Source organism: Budorcas taxicolor, chromosome 24, assembly GCF_023091745.1.
Source record: "Budorcas taxicolor isolate Tak-1 chromosome 24, Takin1.1, whole genome shotgun sequence".
In the NCBI taxonomy this organism is placed as follows: Eukaryota; Metazoa; Chordata; class Mammalia; order Artiodactyla; family Bovidae; genus Budorcas; species Budorcas taxicolor.
The window spans coordinates 18,876,161-18,900,686 of record NC_068933.1 but is presented as its reverse complement, the minus strand read 5'-3'; the positions used below and the strand labels follow the sequence as shown (position 1 = coordinate 18,900,686).

The 24,526-nt window shown below is 43.2% G+C and overlaps 1 protein-coding gene across 2 annotated transcripts in view; it reads right to left on the bottom strand.

The window, feature by feature from the left end:
• The window catches only part of MTUS1 (microtubule associated scaffold protein 1), a 157,839-nt gene that overhangs the window by 119,451 nt on the left and 13,862 nt on the right, over positions 1–24,526 (bottom strand). For both annotated transcript variants that reach the window (XM_052661294.1, XM_052661295.1), the window contains exon 2: positions 5,733–7,971. In XM_052661294.1, coding sequence (XP_052517254.1) covers positions 5,733–7,823 — 2,091 coding nt within the window. In that variant the 5' untranslated portion in view covers positions 7,824–7,971. The remainder of the gene's footprint in view (positions 1–5,732; positions 7,972–24,526) is intronic.

The window sequence follows — 24,526 nt, the reverse complement described above, 5'->3', positions numbered from 1 at the left end:
TCCCTAGGTCTCCTAGATAAAGTCAGCTCTTCTGAAAAAGGCCTCTGGGGTGTGGCGGTCCTGCCCTCCTCTTCACTGGTTCCTTACTGCCCGTGGTTCTGCATTCCCAGCTCCAGACATCCTCACTACCCTGCAACCCCCACAAGACAACACGCCTTCATCTTGGCACGTGTTATTCCTTCCACCCAGAATACCCTTCCAACTCATCCTTGATCTTCAAGCTTCAGCTGGTGATCCATGTGCTCTCCCTCCTAGAAGCCTTCCTTCCTGGATCTCTCTCCTCATCACCGCCACCAGCACAGCAGCCATACACACCCCCAGCTGAGAGCCTGACAGCCCATCTTTCTTTAGATTCTAATGCCCGCTGCACTAGACTCTAGGCTTGGCCAGGGGCTGGGTCTTTCCATCTCTATATCCCAACAATCACCACCATATGCAGCACACAGTGTGTGTTGGCTGCTCAGTTGTGTCCAACCCTTTGTGACTCCATGGACTGTAGCCCACCAGGCTCCCCTGTCCATGGGATTTTCCCAGCAAGAATACTGGAGTGGGTTGCCATTCCCTTCTCCCGGGGATCTTCCCAACCCAGGGATCAAACCCATGTCTCCTGCACCGGCAGGCAGATTCTTCTACCACTGAGCCACTTGGGAAGCCCCCTAAGGCACACAGTGGGCACCCAATAAATGTACACATAGAAAGTGAGAGCCCGAGGTTTACTCCAAGAACAAATTTCAACACTGTAAGCCATGGTTTATATTCTTCCATTACATAAAGAAAAATTGAGCCTCACAGAGACCAAGTAACTAGCCTGATGCCACTTTGCCAGTGAATGGATGGAGCTACCATGTGACACCATGTCGATCTCCAAAATCGGTGATGTGAACCTCTGCGCTGCCTTTTCCCCAGCAGGACCCTTGCTTAGTAAGTCAGAAGTAGATAATTTCCCACAGAGCGATATAAAGCCCATGCTGATGATATCCACTACGTGAATTAAAAACTAACTTAAATAGGGCAATACACTAAGAGAACACTGGAAAGCAATGTAAAATTGGCCAAGAAAGCAAGCAAAGGACAAAAAATCTTCTCCAACCATTGTGAAACTGGCTAAGGTAATCCCCCCCAGAGAAAAATGTTTAAAAAGTAACCCAAACTACTAACCAACTTACAAAGTAAATCTTTAACAAATCAGATTTGCTCTGCCTTTTAGAGCCAACATTCCTTGAAATTCTGAAAGCTCAGTGTGTGGAGCAGAAAGGGCCAGGATTCAGGTCAGGAGACCTGAGTTTGAATCTCAGCTTTCACAACTTACCGGCTGTGTGTGTATTTTAAGTAACCTCTATGAATCGTTAAACTGTAGCTAAGAACTTGCCTGTTGTTACTGGAAAGAGTAAATGATAATATATAAAGCACCTGAACATTCTGGAAAATTAAATGGCATAATATACGTAAGAGCCTGGCGCAGAGGGTTTCACCCAGAGCAGTCACTGAAGAAATATGTTTCCTTGCTTTTAGATAATTTCGCATTCCTTTCATCACACTATCACCAATACAAAACCTCTGTAATGTGTAGCTACACTCAAATGCATCAAATTAAAATCAAGTTCCTTCTGACAGAACTTCTCTGAAGCTTCAGATAAGCCCTGACCAGCTTCCCTTGTGGCAGAGATAGTAAAGAATATGCCTGCAATGTAAGAGTCCAGGGTCTGATCCCTGGGTTGGGAAGATCTTCTGGAGAAGAGAATGACAACCCACTCCAGTATTCTTGCCTGGAGAATCCCATGGACAGAGGAGCCTGGTGGGCTACAGTCCTTGGGGTCACAGAGTCAGACATGACTGAGCGACTGACACTCACTCACTCAAACAGCTGTGAAGGTGTAGGCAACCTAAGGATTTGGTAAACTCAAGGACTAATTCTGCTCAAGACCAACAGAGCACAGAGAAAACGCATATCCCTCCAGCACTGTCTCAGCATGGACCCAGGGCAGATCCAGAATCTTCAGGTACTGCTGAAGTAACCAAGAAACACAGGGGTCTGCCTACAACACGAGGCAGAGGCTCATTCATTCAGCTCTCTATAGTCGGTAAAAAGCCTGTGGCCAGTGGCGGTTTGGCCAGCCCCCGTCCTGTGACGCACAGAAATGTGTAAGCAGTGAATAGGGATATTGGAGAGAACTGCGCAAAAAACAGTACCATGGGGGGAAAAATGAGTTTGTAGTATTTGTCAGTAAGTAAATGTGTCAGTGCTAATTCAAATCCTGAAAGATGATGCTGTGAAAGTGCTGCACTCAATATGCCAGCCAATTTGGAAAACTCAGCAGTGGCCACAGGAAAAGGTCAGTTTTGATTCCAATCCCAAAGAAAGGCAATGACAAAGAATGCTCAAACTACTGCACAATTGCACTCATCTCACACGCTAGTAAAGTAATGCTCAAAATTCTCCAAGCCAGGCTTCAGCAATACATGAACTGTGAACTTCCTGATGTTCAAGCTGGTTTTAGAAAAGGCAGAGGAACCAGAGATCAAATTGCCAACATCCGCTGGATCATGGAAAAAGCAAGAGAGTTCCAGAAAAACATCTATTTCTGCTTTCTTGACTATGCCAAAGTCTTTGACTGTGTGGATCACAATAAACTGTGGAAAATTCTGAAAGAGATGGGAATACCAGACCACCTGACCTGCCTCTTGAGAAATCTGTATGCAGGTCAGGAAGCAACAGTTAGAACTGGACATGGAACAACAGACTGGTTCCAAATAGGAAAAGGAGTGCGTCAAGGCTGTATATTGTCACCCTGCTTATTTAACTTCTATGCAGAGTACATCATGAGAAACGCTGGACTGGAAGAAACACAAGCTGGAATCAAGATTGCCGGGAGAAATATCAACCACCTCAGATATGCAGATGACACCACCCTTATGGCAGAAAGTGAAGAGGAACTCAAAAGCCTCTTGATGAAAGTGAAAGAGGAGAGTGAAAAAGTTGGCTTAAAGCTGAACATTCACAAAATGAAGATCATGGCATCTGGTCCCATCACTTCATGGGAAATAGATGGGGAAACAGTGGACACAGTGGCAGACTTTCTTCTTTTGGGCTCTAAAATCACTGCAGATGGTGACTGCAGCCATGAAATTAAAAGACGCTTACTCCTTGGAAGAAAGTTATGAACAACCTAGAGAGCATGTTCAAAAGCAGAGACATTACTTTGCCGACTAAGGTCCGTCTAGTCAAGGCTATGGTTTTTCCTGTGGTCATGTATGGATGTGAGAGTTGGACTGTGAAGAAAGCTGAGCGCTGAAGAATTGATGCTTTTGAACTGTGGTGTTGGAGAAGACTCTTTAGAGTCCCTTGGAGTGCAAGGAGATCCAACCAGTCCATCCTGAAGGAGATCAGCCCTGGGATTTCTTTGGAAGGAATGATGCTAAAGCTGAAACTCCAGTACTTTGGCCACCTCATGCGAATAATTGACTCATTGGAAAAGACTTTGACGCTGGGAGGGATTGGGGGCAGGAGGAAAAGGGGATGACAGAGGATGAGATGGCTGGATGGCATCACTGACTCGATGGGCATGAATCTGAATGAACTCCAGGAGTTGGTGATGGACAGGGAGGCCTGGCATGCTGCGATTCATGGGGTCGCAAAGAGTCAGACATGACTGAGCGACTGAACTGAACTGAACTGAACTGAACTGAAATGTGTCAGTACTAAAAATATGGAAATCCTACTGCAAGATTTCTTTTTTTTTTTTTTTTTGCAAGATTTCTAAGATGAAAAGTGCTTCTTCTCCAAGATACACTGGGATCCATTTGAACCAGATGATTCTATCACCTTATTTCTTTATCACATCATCAGCCTGAAAAACAGGATTTCCTTCTGCATGTGGAAAATAAAATGCTGACTTACATGATGCACGGATCAGAAAAGCTTTTCATTTCAAAATTACACAACCAATTTATAGTCAAAGCAAATGTTATTTAAAGAAACTTTATGCTAGGATTTGGGAGGCAGTTGGTGATCAATGCACAATTAAAAAGTCTCCCAGAAATCAAGGAGGAATAATTCTATTGTTTTCATGTATATGTATCTAGAAATAGCAAACTAAGAATGTTTCTTAGCATTACCACAGCGTATCATTTAATTTAGCAAAGTACCAAATTAAAAATTGTATACAATGAGTTTCCTAAGTTTGACTTCAAAAGAAGTTAAAAAAATAAACACCTGAGTTTCGAAATAATGGACAGTCTCAGTAGTTCAGGCATCACTATGGTTTTCCATTCTTTTTAAAAAGATTTATTATAAAAGCTAAAGCATCTCTAAGCTGACCTAGCTCAAGACTATCTCTAACAGGACCTAAGAATTCCTGATGTACCGTGAAATGTGAAATTGTTAGTTGCTCAGTCATGTCCTGTTCTTTGTGACCCCATGAACTGTAGCACACCAGGCTTCTCTGTCCACGGGATTCTCCAGGTGAGAATGCTGGAGTGGGTTGCTATGCCCTCCTCCAGGGCATCTTCCCAACCCAGGGATCAAACCCGTGGTCTCCTGCGTTGGCATACGGGTTCTTTTCCAGCTGAGCCAGTAGAGAAGCCCTGAAAACACAACGGCCTTCCAACACTTCAAACCATACATGTTTCATTCCTTCAGACGGGAGTCCTTCACAGAGATGACTCACAGCTGCCTTCCTTCCCTGGCACCTGGCACCCACGTCCACTCTTGACCCACAGGACAGAAGCCCAAGAAAAGCCTTACGTGGGCTGAAAATGCATGCCAGTGCCCACTACCAAAAACAGGACTGAGGACAAACACACAGAGCGCAAGACTAGCTTCTGAAATGTTTCTAAAACTCCGAAATCTAGTTTCTTCACGCTCTAGGCAAACATTACATACACGTTTAATGTCTACGCTGAGTCCCTTTGCTGTCCGCCTGAAACTATCACAACATTGTTAACCAGCTATACTCAAATATAAAATTAAAAGCTTAAAATAAATAGATATATACATGCTTAATGAAAAATAATCTTGAACTGCATGTGAATTCCTGTTTAAATCGAACACCCAAATATCTGCCAAGTGCCATAAAAAAATATAGCCTTTTCACCATACAAAATACAGTGGGTTTTCTTTTAGTATCAGGGGCCAATATATTAGGACATCAAGAGATCTCAGACAGTTACTGGCCCAATCCTTTCATCTCTGTGTCTCAAAATACTACTTGGCCGAAGTCACATTAGCTGATCAGAGGCAGCATCCAGAATCCTCCTGTTCACCAGAGGGGGCTCCACTGCCCGGACTGGCTTCCTCAGAGGAGCCCAGGAGCTATTTTCATATTAACTCTATTTACCAGCACTGCTGAGACATTTCTCAACTGTGGTCTGTTACAGTTCAAAGTTCATAGAAAATGTTTTGGTTTTTTTTTATAAATATAAAATCCAACCAGGTATCTAACTTCAAACAACTAATTACACAGAAACATTAAAGTAACTTGTCCTTTCAACTTACTATTAAAAGGAATATTGATGCTCAAAATAAAATACTGAAATTGAGTTTTTTTCCAATATGCATATTATCAATGAACACCCTAAAATGTACTAAGAATTAATGAATAATACCGCAATACCTGAAAGCAAATCTGCACACAGAGTTCAGCAATATTATTCACTATTAAAGGGGAACCAATTGCTAATTCACCCCACTGTTTCCACCCCCACTTCCTGAAGCAGGCAGAAATTTCACTTACCAAAAACAGAGAACCAAAGGCAGAGGTCTCACTCAGGATTTCCTTTTTTAGCTCCTGTTTTGCCATTGGTGTCCCATTTTCTTCTTCACCCTTCTTTTCAGGGCTAATCCTATCGATGTGGGAAGCAGAGGGCACTTCCAAGCCTTCTGTGCTTTCCATTTTCACAGGGAGCTCATCTTTGATCTGAAAAACCGCAGCTACGGACCCAGTCTCACACGCTGGATTGGAAGAACTTGCTTTGTCAACATCTTCCTGATTTGATTTCATGGCAGATGTTGTTCTTGGATGCTTCTTGTGTGAAGCATTTTTAGAATGAGTTGTAACATGCACAGCCTGGCTCGTAATGAGTTTATTAAACTGCTGCTTATGCGTCTTGTTTATTGGAATTTCTGCTTTGGGGTCTGCATTCAAGTCATATGTTGCTGTTTTGCTTAAACCTGTTGACTGTCTTGAAGAAGACACTGATGAGGGAGATGAGGCACCAGTTAACTGAGGTCTGGGTGCAGCCTTTGATAGAGCAGGGTCCTTGGGCTGCAACACGGGTCTGGATACAACTTTTGCTTTAATGTTCTTGAAGTTTGGTTTTGGGTAACTTATAATTTTGGCTTTTCGAACTTTGCTGCCTAGGGGGCTATTTGCTTTGGTGGTAGATTTTCCTAGGTTAAGTTTTGACACAATCATTGGTGCTGCCTTCAAATTTGGTAAACATCGGGGCTCTCGATTACTCGTCTGCACTTTGCTACATTTCTCCACACCTTCAACAGGTGAGACAGAAAAGGTTGTGTTCATGGGTTCAAGGACTGGCGTGGACATGCAAATTCTGTTATCTGTACTGATGACCATATCATCTGCATTCCAAGTCAGCTCAAGTAGTGACGCTTCCTTTTGTCCTGGCCGGCTATTCGGTATCAGTTCTATGGTACGATTTTGGGTTCCCAAATGCTTTTCATTGGAGGCAGTTGGTGTGTCTTTAGTCACAGTGACTTGGTGTTTTGGGCCCAGCACTTGGGTTTTGCTTTTATTAACAGCTGGCACCAGTAAAGGGCATTCATCATCTATTAGACAATTGGACACTGTTTCTTTTACATTTTGGCCCATTTCCTTTTGCCCATACGAGCTCTGTGAATGTGTCTCCCTATTTGGTTCATCTTTAGATGGACAAAAGAACTCTTGTGATACAGACCCACTGGGAACATCCATGCCATCAGAAACTTGTGTTAGAGCTTGTATCTCCTTTTCTCTGCCTCGTCTTTGCTGTGCTCCATCTGGGTACTCACTGGCGACCTTTCCCGAAGAATGATGACACTGATTTTCAGTATCTGGAACAACATCAATTTGCATCACCATGTCAGAAAATACTGTGTAAGTTGTGTCCTGGGCCTGTGATGCCGCAGGTTGAGAATTTTCAAAGCTCTCTCGATCACAACTTGTTTCTCTTACATGTATCTTATCAGAATGGGAAGATGGAAGAATGGAACAGGATAAAGATGTATTTATGCTTCTTGTGTTGGTTGGCTGCAGGCTTGCAGTGGTAGGCAAAGACTGACTCTTTCCAGTGGTATCGTGTGTTACAAAGGTACAGTTAACATTATCCACTTTTATGTCAAAAGTCTGGTTGAGCAGTAAGGCAGTAGGATTGTCTGTACAGTTCAAATCATCATTGTTAGTTTTCCATACAAAAGTTAGAGATGTCTCAACACTCTGGTTCAACGATCCTAGGGAATGACAACTGCTATGCAAATATTTGGGTTCTGCTGTATTTACAACCTGTGCAAAAGATGGACACGTGGCATCCGTGTGCACCTCTAATGCCTCCTTACTGATGAAATTGCTTGAAGACTTTTGGTGATCGTGTACTTCAACACACTGAGGGTTTAAAGAAATGTTTTCACCAATGTCCACATCAGAGCCAGTTTCATAGTCACCCACCGTGCCATCTGGGTCGGCGCAATGCCAACTCACATTATTGGTTGCAGCGTTTTGGGTAGGTGGTGGTTTTCGGTTGCGTGCATATGTGTTTCCATTTCTATCACAGATAAACAAGGATTGCAGTTCATCTTCTGTCTTGCCATCTGAATTACCATCATTCATCCTGAGTATTAACTTTAAACCTCTGACGATTTATTTCTCTTTTAAGTCCTTTCAAATGAGAGGGAAGGAAAATTTGTCTTCGGTTTTTCAGCGTAGTTGAAAGTTTCTCAGACGAAGATGCTTTGCAGTGGAAATGGTTTGTTGTTTCCTGGAAGAAACAAAATGTTTCACATTCAAGTGAACATTAGAAAAATCAATGAGTCATTATCTGATTAATTTCAATTGCCTTATTTTTACATTTCAAACCTGCAATTAAGGACATAGGTAATTAAGATATTAGCTACAGACTCAACCTCTTTTCAAACAGTTTTTCATTTGAGGAAATGGGCAAAATGGAAGACAGAAGCAAGATGCTGTTTAAACTGTCCCCTCCCTAACTCATCGCAGTAGAGAAGGACGCCAAATCTGACAATAGGTTTTCTTTCTTTTTGGTTGACAGAGTTGACCACTGGTTCTAATTTGCCTAGGATGGTCCCAATTTATGCTTATCGTCCCAACATAATTATAAAGAATGCCCTTTTCACTTTCAGAAGGGCCCCCTACTGTCTCCTTGGAGGGTGATTATCAGATAGACTAGGCAGGCACAGCAAAAAAAGGCTGAATATTGATGAAGACTCAGGGCACCAGTAGTTCTCTTTCCCCTGCTTTCAGTGTGAATCTCAAACATACTGCACTTCAAAATTGAAAACAAAAGCCACTGATTCTTCCTAGTTAAAGTGGTATTCTATTGGAAGTACCAAAAAATGTTAAACTGAGTTACTGCATGACACAGCAAATCTACTCTGACATATCTACTAAAAAGAAAAATTTATGTCCAAAAATTTATACACAATAGTACATGATTTGTCAAAGAAACATTATTCACAATAGCCCAAAAGTGAAAGCAAGCCACAGGTCTACTAACTGGTAAACAGATAACAAAATGTTATATATCCATGCAATGAAATATATTTTTCAGCAAGAGAAAGGAATGGAGTATTGATTGGTATGTGCTACAACATGGAATCAATGTTAAGACTTCAAATATTATAAATAAAAGATAATATAAGCAAAAATTACACAGTATAAGAAGCCAGTCACAAAAGACTACATATGGTGTGACTCTATTTCCATGACATGTCCAGAACAGGCAAATCTATAGAAAGCAGATGGGTGGTTCTCTAGGGCTAAGAAGGGGCAGGAGGGAAGAGAATGAGGAGCAGCTGCTAACTGGAGCGTGTTTCTTTTGGAAAGTAATGAAAATGCTACAAACATTAAGACTGTGGTGATGGCCGCAAAGGGCTCTAAGTACACTAAAGCAATTCAATTGAATGCTGAAAAAAAATCGTTAAAAACAACCCATGAAAGCTTTCAAATTCAAGGATTTTCTAAATAACTAAAACCTTATGCTTTCGGTTAAACTGAAGTGCTTAAGAAAGGCCCAAATATTTAAGCTAAGACTGCAAATAAGTCACACAGATAGACATTTGTTTGAACTGACTTGCTCATCTTGGTAGGTACTGTCAGTTGGGTATCATGGTGCTGTTCTGAAGAAATAAAATATCCATCAGGGGAAAACAATGACATTCTGTAACCTAGAAAATTGTAAATTAAGAGCAGATCTCATTTTTCTAACTTTCAATCTTTCCTCTGTATTCAAACATACTTCAGTGACCTAAATACAACCAGGACAATAGGAACAAGGGAAGAACTGAAACGATCAGCATCTCCACTAACAGGGCTCTGTGTTTCTTGCCATGAATGCTGAAACCAGCCTTTACTGGGGGCACGAAGAAAGGCCTCAATGTTTATCTCAACAGCACACATGTCCATGCACACCAACACATGGAACCGAGACTCTGATCTCAGAATAAGTGCTATATAACTCATATACTAACAGAAACAGAAGTAGAATTCTATAGAAAATACAATTTTCTATACTAATATAAAAATGTAAATGTCTTTTTTTCCCCCCACTGTAGCTCCTTAGTTAGAAAATAAATTACTAAAATAATAGATTTTGGGGCAGCACCTTAATAAAAGATTTTATGAAACACAAGTGAACATTTTTAATCCTCAAGTATAAAACAGGTTCAAGCTAAATGAAAAGGGAAGTCCATGTATTCATATTTTAGCTTTGTGTGTGTGTGTGTAGGGGGGGGATTTCACAAAGCACTAAATATGCTGAAACTTTATGCTTCCATGAAGGCCAATACTCATTTAAGAAACCCTGGTATAAGCAGATGGGAGTGCCACAAACAGCATCGAACACAAATCATAGAAGTTATTTGTCTATATAAACAGATTCATTAAAGTCAACTGATGGAAGTTTCACTTCCTGAGCTCCCTCTTCCAAAGTATATAAAATATGATTTAAAAATCGCAAAAGAATAAAGAAAATGGTTTGTATGTCAGAACATCTCAAATTATTTCTAAAATAAATGTACAAAGGATAATTTACACCACTTCGCTGCTGTTTAGTCAGTAAGTCGTGTCCGACCCCGTGGACTGTAGCCCCGCCAGGCTTCTCTTTCCATGGGATTTCCTAGGCGAGAATACTGGCTTGGGTAGCCACTTCCTTCTCCAGGGGATCTTCCAGATCCAGGGACTGAACCTACATCTGCTGCACTGGCAGGCGGATTCTTTTCCACTGAGCCACCAGGGAAGCCCTAATTTACAACATGAGTTACATGTCATTCTCTGTTTAGGTTGTTTCTAGTTTTATTATTAAATATTATTTACTTATAAATAGCACTGGACTAACTATTTTTGCTGTTCCCACTGTTTGTCACTGTTTCCCCATCTGTTTGCCATGAATTGATGGGAAACAATGGAAACAGGGACAGACTTTGTTTTGGGGGGCTCCAAAATCACTGCAGATGGTGACAGCAGCCATGAAATTAAAAGACCCTTGCTCCTTGGAAGGAAAGCTATGACCAACCTAGATAGCTTATTAAAAAGCAGAGACGTCACTTTGCCAACAAAGTAATGTCCATCTAGTCAAAGCTATGGCTTTTCCAGTATCATGTATGGATGTGAGAGTTGAACCATAAAGAAAGCTGAGCACCAAAGAACTGATGCTTTTGAACTGTGGTGTTGGAGAAGACTCTCGAGGGTCCCTTGAACTGCAAGGAGAGCCAATCGGTCAATCCTAAAGGAAATCAGTCCTGAGTATTCATTGGAAGGACTGATGCTGAAGCTGAAACTCCAATACTTTGGCCACCTGATGGGAAGAACCGACTCATTTGACAAGACCCTGATGCTGGGAAAGATTGAAGGCAGAGGAGAAGGGGACAACAGAGGATGATATGGTTGGAAGGCATCACCATCTCAATGGACGTGAATCTGAGTAAACTCTGGGAGTTGGTGATGGACAGGGAGGCCAGGAGTGCTGCGGTCCATGGAATCACAAAGAGCAACACAACTGAGCGACTGAACCGAACTGAAATATTTTTGTAATCTTTGACTACCTGTTGTTGCTTCCTTTGGAAAAACCTCCTGAGAACAACAGCATCACTGAGTCAAAGGATATGACTTTTTAGGGCTCTTGATATAGTCTGTCAAATCATTAATCTTAAAAAAAGGCAGATTATTAATAACATATATATTAATATGCATATATAACCTGAGTTTTCTTTTAAAGCTTGTGCGTTTTGCTCAGCATTGTCTCCCCAAAATTTTCCCGTGTTACTGGAATACTAAAATATTTCTAACAGTTGTGAAATTCCACTAAAGGTAAGATTAAATTTTTTAGATTTATAAGTCAGTAGATTACAAAGACTAATAGGAAAATAAAGAACCCATCAATTCTCACATGACTGTTCAGCACACTTGGGTTTATGATTTTTTAAATTCACAGATACAAAAAAAAAAATCTCAAACTCAGTGAACAAAGCTATCAAAATAAATAAATAAATAAATACCACAGGGAGTTCCCTGGCCGTACAGTGGTTAGGACTGCTATGGCTCTGGGTTCAATTCTTGGTCAAGGAACTAAGATCCTGGAAGGCATGCAGTGAGGAAAAAAAAACCAACCCACCACACCTCCCTAAAAAAGAAGCCACAAAGAAATGGATTCAGAAGAAATACTTTAGGAAAATTTTGGTATGAAATCAATTTACTGACATCTTTCCTACTTTAGACTTCCCTGGTGGCTCATATGGTAAAAGCACCTGCCTACAATGCAGGAGACCTGGGTTCGATCCCTGGGATGGGAAGATCCCCTAGAGAAGGAAATGGCAACCCACTCCAGTATTCTTGCCTGGAAAATTCCAAGGACAGAGGAGCCTGGTAGGCTATAGTCCATGGAGTCGCAAAGAGTCACTGACCAACTAACTTCACTTTACTACATTTTTCCTACTTTTAGATAAGAACAGATAACAGCAGATAAGAGTAAAGAATTAGAGGTACAGAGATGTGAATACCACACAGATTCTGCAGTGAGCTTATCAGCTTCAGGATTAGTTGGAAGATTAACCTCAACATTCACTAAAGAAAAAAATAGCTTCAAGACATCACCACTAAGGAGCTACAGCCCTGGGCTGGAGAGAGTTGACCAGCCTTTCCTCAGGAATTTTGTAAAAAAAAAAAAAAAGTTAGCCTTGTTGTATTATGGCCAGTTTCATTCCCTTCCTGCCTTAGGAAGAGCGGCACTGACATATACCCGCTACCATGTGTGAAACAAACAGCTGGTGGGAAGCTCCCCTGGAGCACAGGGAGCCCAGCTCTGCGATGACCTAGATGGGTGGGACAGGGCGGGGTGCAGGAGAGAGGCTCAAAAGGGAGGGGATATACTCATAACCTGTATCTGATTCACTTTGAATAGCAGAAACACAACATTGGAAAACAATTATACTCCAACTTGAAAAAGACTAAGAGGACTTCACTGATGGTTCAGTGGTTACAGAATCGCCTGTCAATGCAGGGGACACAGATTCAATCCCTGGTCTGGGAAGACTCCATATGCCTCGAGGCAGCAGGTAAGCCCTGGCACCACAACCCTAGAGCCCGAGCTCGGAGTTCAGGAGCCCCAACTGAGGAAGCCTGCACACCCTAGAGCTTGTGCTCCGCAGCAAGAGAGTAGCCCCACTCGCTGCACCTAGAGAAAGGCCGTGCATAGTGATGAAGACCCAGCACAGCCAAAAATAAAATAAACAAAAATAAATCTAAAAAAAAAAAATAGTACCTAAATTTCTATCACATAGAACTCATTCTCTGACCTAATCTCAGGTTCTTTGCCTTCATCTCTCCTGACACATGAAGAAATGTCTTTATATTCCTATGATTACAATGTGATTTGTAAAGCTTTTAAAGTTACTACCTTGGGAACTCTTTTTTTAACTAAAGCAAAATTAAAGATGCTTAAAAAACAGAGAGAGGAGGTTGGACTAAATCATTCTCACCCAAAGGGTTAATTTCTCAAGCTGTCTTTCAGTAGCATTATCTATCAGAACAAAGTAGAATGATTTACTTTGCTCTTCTTTCTACGAGTGCCATCTGGGAAAATAAGGAGATCTTTTTCCGAGAACAATTTGGAGGAGAGAGAACAAATTCTTTGCTTATTAAGATTTGAGAATATGACAGGGGAGCTCCTCTTGAAAGAAAGATCAGCAAAACACTAATTTCTATAATTATCCGTAAGGTCAAATATTGATAGATAGGTCATAAAAGAAATGTTCAGTGAGAAGCACTACTGGAACAAGAAGTGAGCTATTTCAGGACCTTTAGAAAAAAACAAGGTTGCTCCCCAAACCTTAGCTTAAGAATGGGTATTAATTCCCCAAAGATAAAAATTCATTATCATATAGTTGAATTCATTATCATTAATACTGGAGGACATTTTAGAGATTCAATTCAAATTTCCTCATTTTACAAATGACGAAACCACTTCTAAGAAATAAACTACACGGCTGGACCAAATTAGTTACTAATGGCAGTTGACCGTTAGATTACACAATAGTTATGCTTTATTTGTCAACTGAACTATAAACCCAGAAGAGGCTAACACATGGGTATCTATCTTCTACATTTTCCAATGACCCTGCAATGTCGAATCCAATAGTTTGAACTTCATACAGCTAAACTTGAATCCCATATAATTATGAAATATTATGTTTCCACAAGTCACATTGCTTTGTAGCCATAAAGAACTTTACTTCTTATTTATGTTAACACACAACATACCAGTTGTTTAATACAAATACAGCTATAATTTACAGCTTTAAATCATAAAATTAGATCAATCAACTTTTTAAGAACTCACTAATTACAACTGTAGTTCAGTTCTCTGGGCTTTAAAACCCAAAGTATTATCTAATGTTCAACTTACGGTTAAAAAAAAAAAAAAGACACATGCATTCAAGCCCTGAGTTTAGTAAAGAACATCTTTTTTTACATCTAGGAACCAAGTACCAACATACCTACTTGCTGATTTTGTAACAGCATAACAGTTTTCAGTGAAGCCATTTAAAGGAATGGCTTTTCTTCCTTCTCCAGAAGGAATCTAGAGATGGTTTAGTAAATTTAAAAATGAAAGCTACAATTAAAAATAATGAAATAATGCCATTTGCAGCAACATGGATGAATCTTAGTCAGTTCAGTCGCTCAGTCGTGTCTGACTCTTTGCAGCCCCATGAATCGCAGCATGCCAGGCCTCCCTGTCTATCACCAACTCCCGGAGTTCACTCAGACGCATGTCCATCAAGTCAGTGATGCCATCCAGTCATCTCATCCTCTGTCGTTCCCTTCTCCTCCTGCCCCCAATCCCTCCCAACATCAAAGGCCAAAGTATTGGAGTTTCAGCTTTAGCATCATTCCTTCCAGTGAACACCCAGGACTGATCTCCTTTAGAATGGACTGGTTGGATCTCCCTGCAGTCCAAGGGACTCTCAAAGAGTCTTCTCCAATACCATAGTTCAAAAGCAGCAATTCTTTGGTGCTCAGCTTTCTTCACAGTCCAACTCTCACATCCATACATGACCACTGGAAAAACCATAGCCTTGACTAGACAGACCTTTGTTGGCAAAGTAATGTCTCTGCTTTTTAATATGCTGTCTAGGTTGGTAGATAACATACTACTTCCAAGGAGTAAGCGTCTTTTAATTTCATGGCTGCAATCACCATCTGCCGTGATTTTGGAGCCCCCAAAAATAAAGTCTGACACTGTTTCCCCATCTATTTCCCATGAAGTGATGGGACCAGATGCCATGATCTTCGTTTTCTGAATGTTGAGCTTTAAGCCAACTTCTTCACTCTCCTCTTTCACTTTCATCAAGAGGCTTTTGAGTTCCTCTTCACTTTCTGCCATAAGGGTGGTGTCATCTGCATATCTGAGGTGATTGATATTTCTCCTGGCAACCTTGATTCCAGCTTGTGCTTCTTCCCAGCGTTTCTCATGATGTACTCTGCATAGAAGTTAAATAAGCAGGGTGACAATATACAGCCTTCACGTCCTCCTTTTCCTATTTGGAACCAGATAAACCTAGAGAGTATCATACTGAGTGAAGTAAGTCAGACAGAGAAGGAGAAATATCGGATGACATCCCTTATACGTGAAAGATACAAGTGAACTTACAAAACAGAGACTTACAGACTTAATGAGCTTATGGTTGCCAGGGAGGACATATAGAGGGAAGGGTTAGTTAGGGAGTTTGGGACAGACACATACACACTGCTATATTTAAAATGGATAACCAACAAGGACCTACTGTACAGCACAGGGAACTTTGCTCAATGTTATGTGGCTGCCTGGATGGGAGGGAAGTTTGTGGGAGAAAGTGTTTGCGTGCGTGCACTCAGTCGTGTTTGACTCTGTGACCCCCTGGACTATAGCCTGCCAGGCTCCTCTGTCCATGGGATTCTCCAGGCAAGACTACTGGAGTGGGTTGCCATTTCCTCCTCCAGAGGATCTTCCCCACCCAAGGATCAAATCAGCTTCTCTGGTTTCTTCTGCATCACAGGCAAATTCTTTACCACTGCCTGGGAAGCTCTTGGGGGAGAATGAATACATGCCCATGTGTGACTGAGTGCCTTCACAGGACTGATCACCTGCAGCTATCACAGCGTTCTTTGTCGACCAGCTCTACCCCAGTACAAAATAAAAAGTTTTTTTAAAAATGAAAACAATAGATACTCCACAACAAAATTGAACAGGTTCAGGATTGGGAACTCATGTACACCCGTGGTGGATTCATGTCAATGTACGGCAAAACCAATATAGTATTGTAAAGTAAAATAAAGTAAAAAAAAAAAAAAAAAAAACTTTCAATAATTTAGAAAAGAGATACAAATCAACCGGGCTGCTTGTGAAAAAACGCAGACTGAGTCAGTGGATCACTGGTGGGGCCTGAGAGTCTGCATTTTGTATCCATCTCCCTAGTGATGCTGAAACTCTGGGCCATGGACCATCCTTGGAGTAGCAGGATGTAGCAGAGCGCGCTGAGCAAAGACTGCCCACCGAGTCACTCAGATCAATACAGGAACTCGTCGGTCAGAAGCAGTTAGCCTCACATCCAACTTTATAGTTTGTTCTCCAAAACAGACATTTCCTACTTTTGAACCCTTAATTGATGCTTTTGCTCTTTCCTCTCAGCTTCCCAGATGGCACCAGTGGTAAAGAACCTGGCTGCCGATGCAGGAGACCCATGTTCCATCCCTGGGTTGGGAAGATCCACTGGAGGAGGGAATGGCAACCCACTCCAGTATTCGTGCCTGGAGAATCACATGGACAGAGGAGTCTGGGGGCTACAGTCCACGGGGCCGCAGAGCCAGACACTACTGAAGTGAACTAGCAGCTCAGACAGCTACTACGCCCTCTATAGAAAATAACTGGAAAATTTTTTTATAGTCACAGAGTTTACGTTGCTTCTAAATCCTACTTGAGTTTATTCCTTCCGCATGGAGGAAGTTCAGTTAATGCAACATTCCTGCCCCTCTTCTGTGCTTTTACTCATTCCATCCAGAAGCAGGAATGTGACTGGATTCCACCAATTCAGAAGAACCAGCTGGGTGAGGACTAGTAATGATGAGGGTGGCATTTGCCTTGGGCACTAAATTTAAGAGACTCAGTAACAGCCCCCACTGGATCCTGAAGCAAGGCAAAAGTCAGTAATGCTGACCCTATCTTCATTTTAAATTTGAGATTTTGTTTATGCTTTTTTCTTAACATTCTGATTTTTTAAAATAGTGCATTAAATATTTATCTTGATCACTGAGGTTTTTCCGGCCTCACTCTCTTCACCCTAGTCTCAGCCCCATTGCCCATAGAGAACACAAGCTCTATTCTGTTCCTCTGTCCCTACAGTGGCGGGACATCTGAAAATGTAATTCACCTGTAATCATCTAGCCACCTTACTCTGTTTCCTATTTCTCAGATGGTTCATAACCAGAGAGAGGAAGAAGGAGAGTATCCGAGAATCAGCAGCTAACCCTGACCATGTGTTAGCCACGCTTTGGAGCAGAGACCATGCTTTTGGAGCAGGCCCCCAGGCGCTGGATGGGGTGGTGTGAGGTCAGGGTGAGGGGGCAGTGACAAAATCCCCCAGGAAGGGCTGCAGTGGCTCCGGCAACCCACGGAAGCTCGTGGGACTTTGGACTGTGCTTTTTCACAAACCACTGCAGGAGAGCGTCTATACTGTAACCATCAGCTCAGCCATCTGCATATAGTGAAATCACTGTCGTGTCCGACTCTTTGCGACCCCATGGACTGCAGCCTACCAGGCTCCTCTGACCATGGGATTCTCCAGGCCAGTCTGAATAGCCATCTCAAAAACAAGGTATTAATTATTGAGGCCTCTCAAAACTGTGAATATGTCACAATAGGCAGCAAACCATCAGAAATTAAGAAGGGGTAAACTGTGGAAAATTCTGAGAGAGATGGGAATAGCAGACCACCTGACCTGCCTCTTGAGAAATCTGTATGCAGGTCAGGAAGCAATAGTTAGAAGGGGACATGGAACAACAGACTGGTTCCAAATAGGAAAAGGAGTATGTCAAGGCTATATATTGTCACCCTGCTTATTTAACTTCCATGCAGAGTACATCATGAGAAACGCTGGACTGGAAGAAACACAAGCTGGAATCAAGATTGCCGGGAGAAATATCAATTACCTCAGATATGCAGATGACACCACCCTTATGGCAGAAAGTGAAGAGGAACTAAAAAGCCTCTTGATGAAAGTGAAAGAGGAGAGTGAAAAAGTTGGCTTAAAGCTCAACATTCAGAAAACGAAGATCATGGCATCCGGTCCCATCACTTTATGGCAAATAGATGGGGAAACAGTGGAAACAGTGTCAGACTTTATTTTGGGGGCTACAAAATCACCGCAGATGGTGACTGCAGCCATGAAATTAAAAGACACTTACTCCTTGGAAGAAAAGTTATGAACAACCTAGATAGTACATTCAAAAGCAGAGACATTACTTTGCCAACTAAGGTCCATCTAGTCAAGGCTATGGTTTTTCCAGTGGTCATGTATGGATGTGAGAGTTGGACTGTGAAGAAAGCTGAGCGCCAAAGAATTGATGCTTTTGAACTGTGGTGTTGGAGAAGACTCTTGAGAGTCCCTGGGACTGCAAGGCGATCCAACCAGTCCATCCTGAAGGAGATCAACCCTGGGATTTCTTAGGAAGGAATGATGCTGAAGCTGAAACTCCAGTACTTTGGCTACCTCATGCAAAGAGTTGACTCCTTGGAAAAGACTCTGATGCTGGGAGGGATTGGGGGCAGGAGGAGAAGGGGACGACCCAGGATGAGATGGCTGCATGGCATCACTGACTCAATGGACGTGAGTCTGAGTGAACTCCGGGAGTTGGTGATGGACAGGGAGGCCTGGCGTGCTGCGGTTCATGGGGTCGCAAAGAGTCGGACACGACCGAGTGACTGAACTGAACTGAATGTGTGTGGGAATAAAACCCATGTGGGGAAACTGGGGCTCCTGCCCTGGCCCCAGTGGAAGGTACTTAGGCTCAAGGCACTGCCAGAGGTTTTATCACACTGGCAGTTGCAGCCTCTATCCTGTAATCCAATGGCAACCCACTCCAGTATTATCATCTGGAAAACTCCATGGACAAAGGAGCCTGGTGGGCTACAGTTCATGAGCTGGACAAGACTGAGGGACTAACACAACAGTGATCTTGTAATCCAGCTCACTTTTTCAGCTGGAAGGTTGGTTTTAAATAACACAGACTGGGCGAGAGGCTTTAAGCCTAAAACTACATTCTTCTGACCTGAGTGAGCAGCTCCAGCACACGGGAGCTGGGTCCGTGGGAGACTGCCTGTCTCCAGGGAAGGAGGCTGCACAAGTCTGCATCTTGAAGAGTACGGGGCCAGGGACCCTTGTCTGAAACAAAGCCACTTGGGTGGAGGCCTGAGGGCAGGCTGTTCGTAGGCGGCCTCTCCGTGCGGGGCACCCAGCTGGACCTCGAACAGGGCCTGGCAGACGTGGGCGAAAGCAGAGGCTCCAGCAGACCCAGGAGACAGCTGGCGGGAAGCTCAGGTGAGACTCAACTACAACTGTAGGGAAGAGAGTCGTGATGGCCCTTTCAGACTTTGGTGGTCTACAGAATACATGCCTCGCTCGTGACAGCAAAGCAGAAGATTCCTGTGTGCCCCATGGAAAACGAGAATGTTTCTGGCTTTCAACTGTTAGCAACAGATCTGGCAGGTGGTGCTAGACAAGTCACCCCCAATTCCATTCTAACCAGTCAATTAATTCTAAAGGAAATCAACCCTGAATATTCACTGGAAAGACTGATGCTGAAGCTCCAATACTTTGGCCACATGATTCAAACAGCCGGCTCACTGGGAAAGACCCTGATGCCGGGAAACATGGAAGGCAGGAGGAGAAGGGGACAACAGAGGACGAGATGGTTGGATGGCATCACCGACTCGATGGACATGAGTTTGAACAATCACAAGGAGATGGTGAAGGACAGGGGAGCCTGGAGTGCTTCAGTCCTTGGGGTCACATAGAGTCGGACATGATTTAGCCATTGAAAAACAAACACATTCAGAGACAATGTGGGAATGTGGATGGGCTCTGGTGAACAGGAATCCATGTGGGTTTTCAGAAGTTTCAAGAATCACAACACCAGCCCCCCAAAACACAGACACACCCCAAAGTGTTTCCAATTCCTCCTTGATTGGATAATTAAATACTAGGAGTAAATCCTCTGTAAGACTCAGATTTCTTATATTTAAGTAAATCCAGAAAAAAGGCAGAAGCAATAAGCTGTTAGCAGCACAAACATGAAAATGTCTGCTTAAAAGAGAGGGTAAGGCGTGTCCTAGGTGGGGGCTTTCCTAGTGCAGAGCAGTGACCTTCAGAAACATTTTAGAAACTACAGCTCGGATAAACTTTCCCTGTATTACTATTTCAGGGTTAGGCGATTGGGTTGTTTTCAGAATGTGGTAGTTTGGGAAGGGGAAAAAGGGACAAGATGATACCGGGTCACTTGTGTGCCCTTCACACTCTGGCTGCTGAACTCACAACTTGGCAGTGATGACAGCCCTTCCTGTGAAGAACTCAGGCTGTGTTTTCTGGAAGAACATGAAGTCCATCTAGATTCTGAGACCACTTTAGCCTGACAGAACCTGAGTAAGATACTGGTGTGCTACGTTGCTTCAGTCATGTCTGACTCTTTGCAACCCCATGGACTGTAGCCCGCCAGGCTCCTCTGTCCATGGGATTCTCCAGGAAAGAACACTGGAGTGGGTTGCCATGCCCTCCTCCGGGATATCTTCCTGACCCAGGGATTGAACCTGTATCTCCTGCATTGGCAGGCGGGTTCTTGACCACTAGAGCCACCTAGGAAGCCCCGGATACCGGTAAGGATATTTACTGAAACTGAATTCTGGTCTTTTAATTCAAAGTCTCTGGAAAGTAAGCTCTAGAAAGACAGGATTTCTTCTCCCTTAGGTCTGGTTTATTCACCAAAATATCCCCAATACTTGGAAGAGTACACAGAGTGGGTTTTCAATAAACAAACTGTTGAGTTAATGAATATATGAAAGGGCCATGAAAATTTGACTTTGAACTTTCACTTCTGTAACATATTTGAACTTTAACTTGTTAAGTTAGGCAATTCTACAGTTAACTTTCCTCTAGAATCATGACAGTGGTAGAGGCTTATAATAAAATTTAGGCATCGTCACTATATTATTGGCAGCCTTCCCAGGTGGCCCAGTTGTAAATAATCTGACTGTGATGCAGGAGACACAAGAGACGTGGGTTCAATCTCTGGGTCAGTAAGATCCCCTGGAGGAGAGCATGGCAACCCACTCCAGTATTCCTGCCTGAGAAATCCCATGGACAGAGGAGCCTAGTGGGCCATAGTCCATGGGGTCACAAAGAGTCAGACACGACTAAGCACGTGCACACACACACACACACACACACACACACACACACACACACACACATATGTTACTGGCAATTTAACTCTGTCATGGGAACTCACTGTACTTTGTGGGACAACATGGCTTTATACCATCTGAGATTAGAAAGAGGAAAGTAAAATTAAGCCCCAGGTACAGAGCGGCCAGAGTTGATGTAATTAATGCACCCATCAGAGCCTCCAAACTCTCTGCCCAGATCCCCAGATGTGCTAGAAAAGTACCCAAAGGGAGACAGGTTTCACTGGGGAGCAGCCCCTCGAGGGTATGAGCAAGGCCCTGGTTAACCATGGGTTAGATTCAAAGTACAATGTGTGAAGAGACCCAGAAGCAGAGAGGCTGGAGGGGATCTGTTCCCTTCACATGGGAACTCAATCAAGTCTATCCTCGGCGTCCATCTGACCTTTACCTTCATCCTGCCCTGAGGATGGACAGTACTATATCTGCCTGGAGAAATGGGACAAGCAGATGGCGCAGGCTTGGCTGAGCTCTGCCCACTGTCTCCTGGGAGTGAGCTGGCCTGTGGGGAGCACAGGACCCCCCACTCCAGGACAGCCCTACAGTGACCAGGAGAACCGAATTCTGGGGGCTGTTAGGACCCCTCTTCAGGTTTCCCTGGTGGCTCAAATGGTAAAGAATCTGCCTGCCACGGGGGAGACCCAGGTTCACTCCATGGGTTGGGAAGATGCCCTGGAGAAGGGAATGGCAATGCATTCCAGTATTCTTGCCTGGAGAATTTCATGGACAGAGGAGGCTGGCAGGCTACAGTCCATGGAGTCACAGAGTCGGACACAACTGACCGACTTTCACTCACTTATCTCATGTGGGAACTTGGCCTACCGAAAGACTTTTAACAAGGGCGATTTGATAGTTTAAAGGCCAGTTGACCTGACTCTGCCATACTCCTCCATTGGTCCAGAACCCAGCTCAAGAATAGAGGTGTTCCTTATTGGACAGTTCAGTGAATTGTTACCCAGTTTTATTTTTCTTTTAGTTCCCAGCTTAAATCTGTGACTCTACAAGGTCCACTTTTTAAAACAGTGGTACAATATGCACAGCATTTTTCCTTAATTGTACAGTTATATAGCGATAAGTAGGCTTCACTGGTGGCTCAGTGGTAAAGAACTCACCAGCCAATGCAAGAGATGGGGGGGATGTGAGTTCGATCCCTGGGTTGGGAAGATCCCCTGGAGAAGGAAGTGGCAACCCACTCCTGTATTCTTGCCTGGAGAGTCCCATGGGTCGAGGAGCCTGGTGGGCTACATGGACACACAGCATTAAGTATACTCACAACACTGTGCAACCCCACTCCAGAATGTTTTCATCTTTCCCAGCTGAGACTCTGTGCCCATTAAGCACTCACTCCCCATTCTCCTCTCCCCACACCACCCACCACTGGTGACCAGCGTTCTATTATCTATGAATCTGACTACTCTAGGTATCTTATAGAAGAGGAATCACACTACACTTGTCATTTTGTGACCAGCTTGAGTCTAGTCAAGGCTATGGTTTTTCCAGTAGTCATGTATGGATGTGACAACTGGACTGTGAAGAAGGCTGAGCGCCGAAGAACTGATGCTTTTGAACTGTGGTGTTGGAGAAGACTCTTCAGAGTCCCTTGGACCGCAAGGAGATTCAACCAGTCCATTCTGAAGGAGATCAACCCTGGGATTTCTTAGGAAGGAATGATGCTAAAGCTGAAACTCCAGTACTTTGGCCACCTCATGCGGAGAGGTGACTCATTGGAAAAGACTTTGATGCTGGGAGGGATTGGGGGCAGGAGGAGAAGGGGACAACAGAGGATGAGATGGCTGGATGGCATCACTGGCTCGATGGACGCAAGTCTGAGTGAACTCCGGGAGTTGGTGATGGACAAGGAGGCCTGGCGTGCTGTGATTCATGGGGTCGCAAAGAGCCGGACATGACTGAGCGACTGAACTGAACTGAACTGAGTCACTTAGCACACTGTCTTCAAGGTTCAACACTGTTGCAAAATGTGTCAAAATTTCCTTCTCTTTTTTAAGGCTGAATAATATACCATTGTACTTATAAGCCACATTTTATTTATCCAGGTATCCACGGATGGACACTTGGGTTGCCTACACCCTTTGACCACTGTGGACAATATTGCCAGGAACATGGCATACAGATGATCTCTTCCTTTGAGACCCTGTCTGCAGTTCTGTTGAGTATATACCAAGTGGAACTACTGGCTCACATGCTAATTCTACGTTTAACTTTTTGAGGAATCAGAACTGTTTTCCACAACATCTGTACCATTTTTCATTCTCACCAGCAATGAAGAGTTCCAATTTACTTACATTTTCACCAAAACATATTCCTTTGTTCTTTTCACTTTTTAAAGATATAACGGCCATCCTATTGGGTATGAAGTGATATATCACTGTGGCTCTGAATTGTATTTGCCTGATGACTCATGATGTGGAGCATCTTTTCACATGCATACTGACCCTTTGTTTATTTTCTTTAGAGAAATGTCTATTCAAGTCCTTTGCCCATTTTTCAATTGGTCTTTTTGATATTATGGTTGTTCAGCCCACTCTTTAAGATCACATGCTTTAGAAAAATATTTTCCTTTTCTCTGGGAAGCTTGATTGACTTAGTCTGTTGGAGCAGGCCCAACAGCAACTCCTGTTATTAAAGTGCTGTTACAGGTTGCATTGCGTGTCTCAAAAAGAGACTTACGAATGGGCATTATTTGGAAATAGGGTCTTTATGAATGCAATCAAGTTAAGATTAAAGTCATTAGTGTGGGCCCTAATTCAACATTAGTCCATATAAGAGAAGGAGCACGTAAAGAGAGAGAAATGCCATTTAAAGGAACAGAGACACAGGGGGAAGAGGGCCACGTGAAGTGGAGGCAGAGACTATAGACTTACATTGACGAGCAAGCGAGGCTACCCAGAGCTAGAAGAGGCAAAGATGCACCCTCCCTCAAAAGCTCCAGGTGGGCAGGTCCTGCTGACACCTTGACTTTGAATTTCTGGCCTTCAGAGCTCTGAGAATAGGTTTCTATCAATTTAAGCCAAGTAGTTTGTGTTGCTTTTGTTACAAACTACTACAAGTCTGTTCTAGAAAAACAGTGCATCACTGAAGTCCTTTTCCAGGTTGGTTGTATGGAATTCAGAACACAGTTTCCATTGTTTTAAACACACACACCCATAAATGATGACTGGGTTCCCAGGCAGCCTAGGGATGGCATTTTAACCCTTCCTGGAGCATAAGCATTGCCCTAAGTTGTGTCCAACTCTTTGCAACCCCATGGACTATAGCCCACCAGGCTCTCCTGTTCATGGGATTCTCCAGGCAA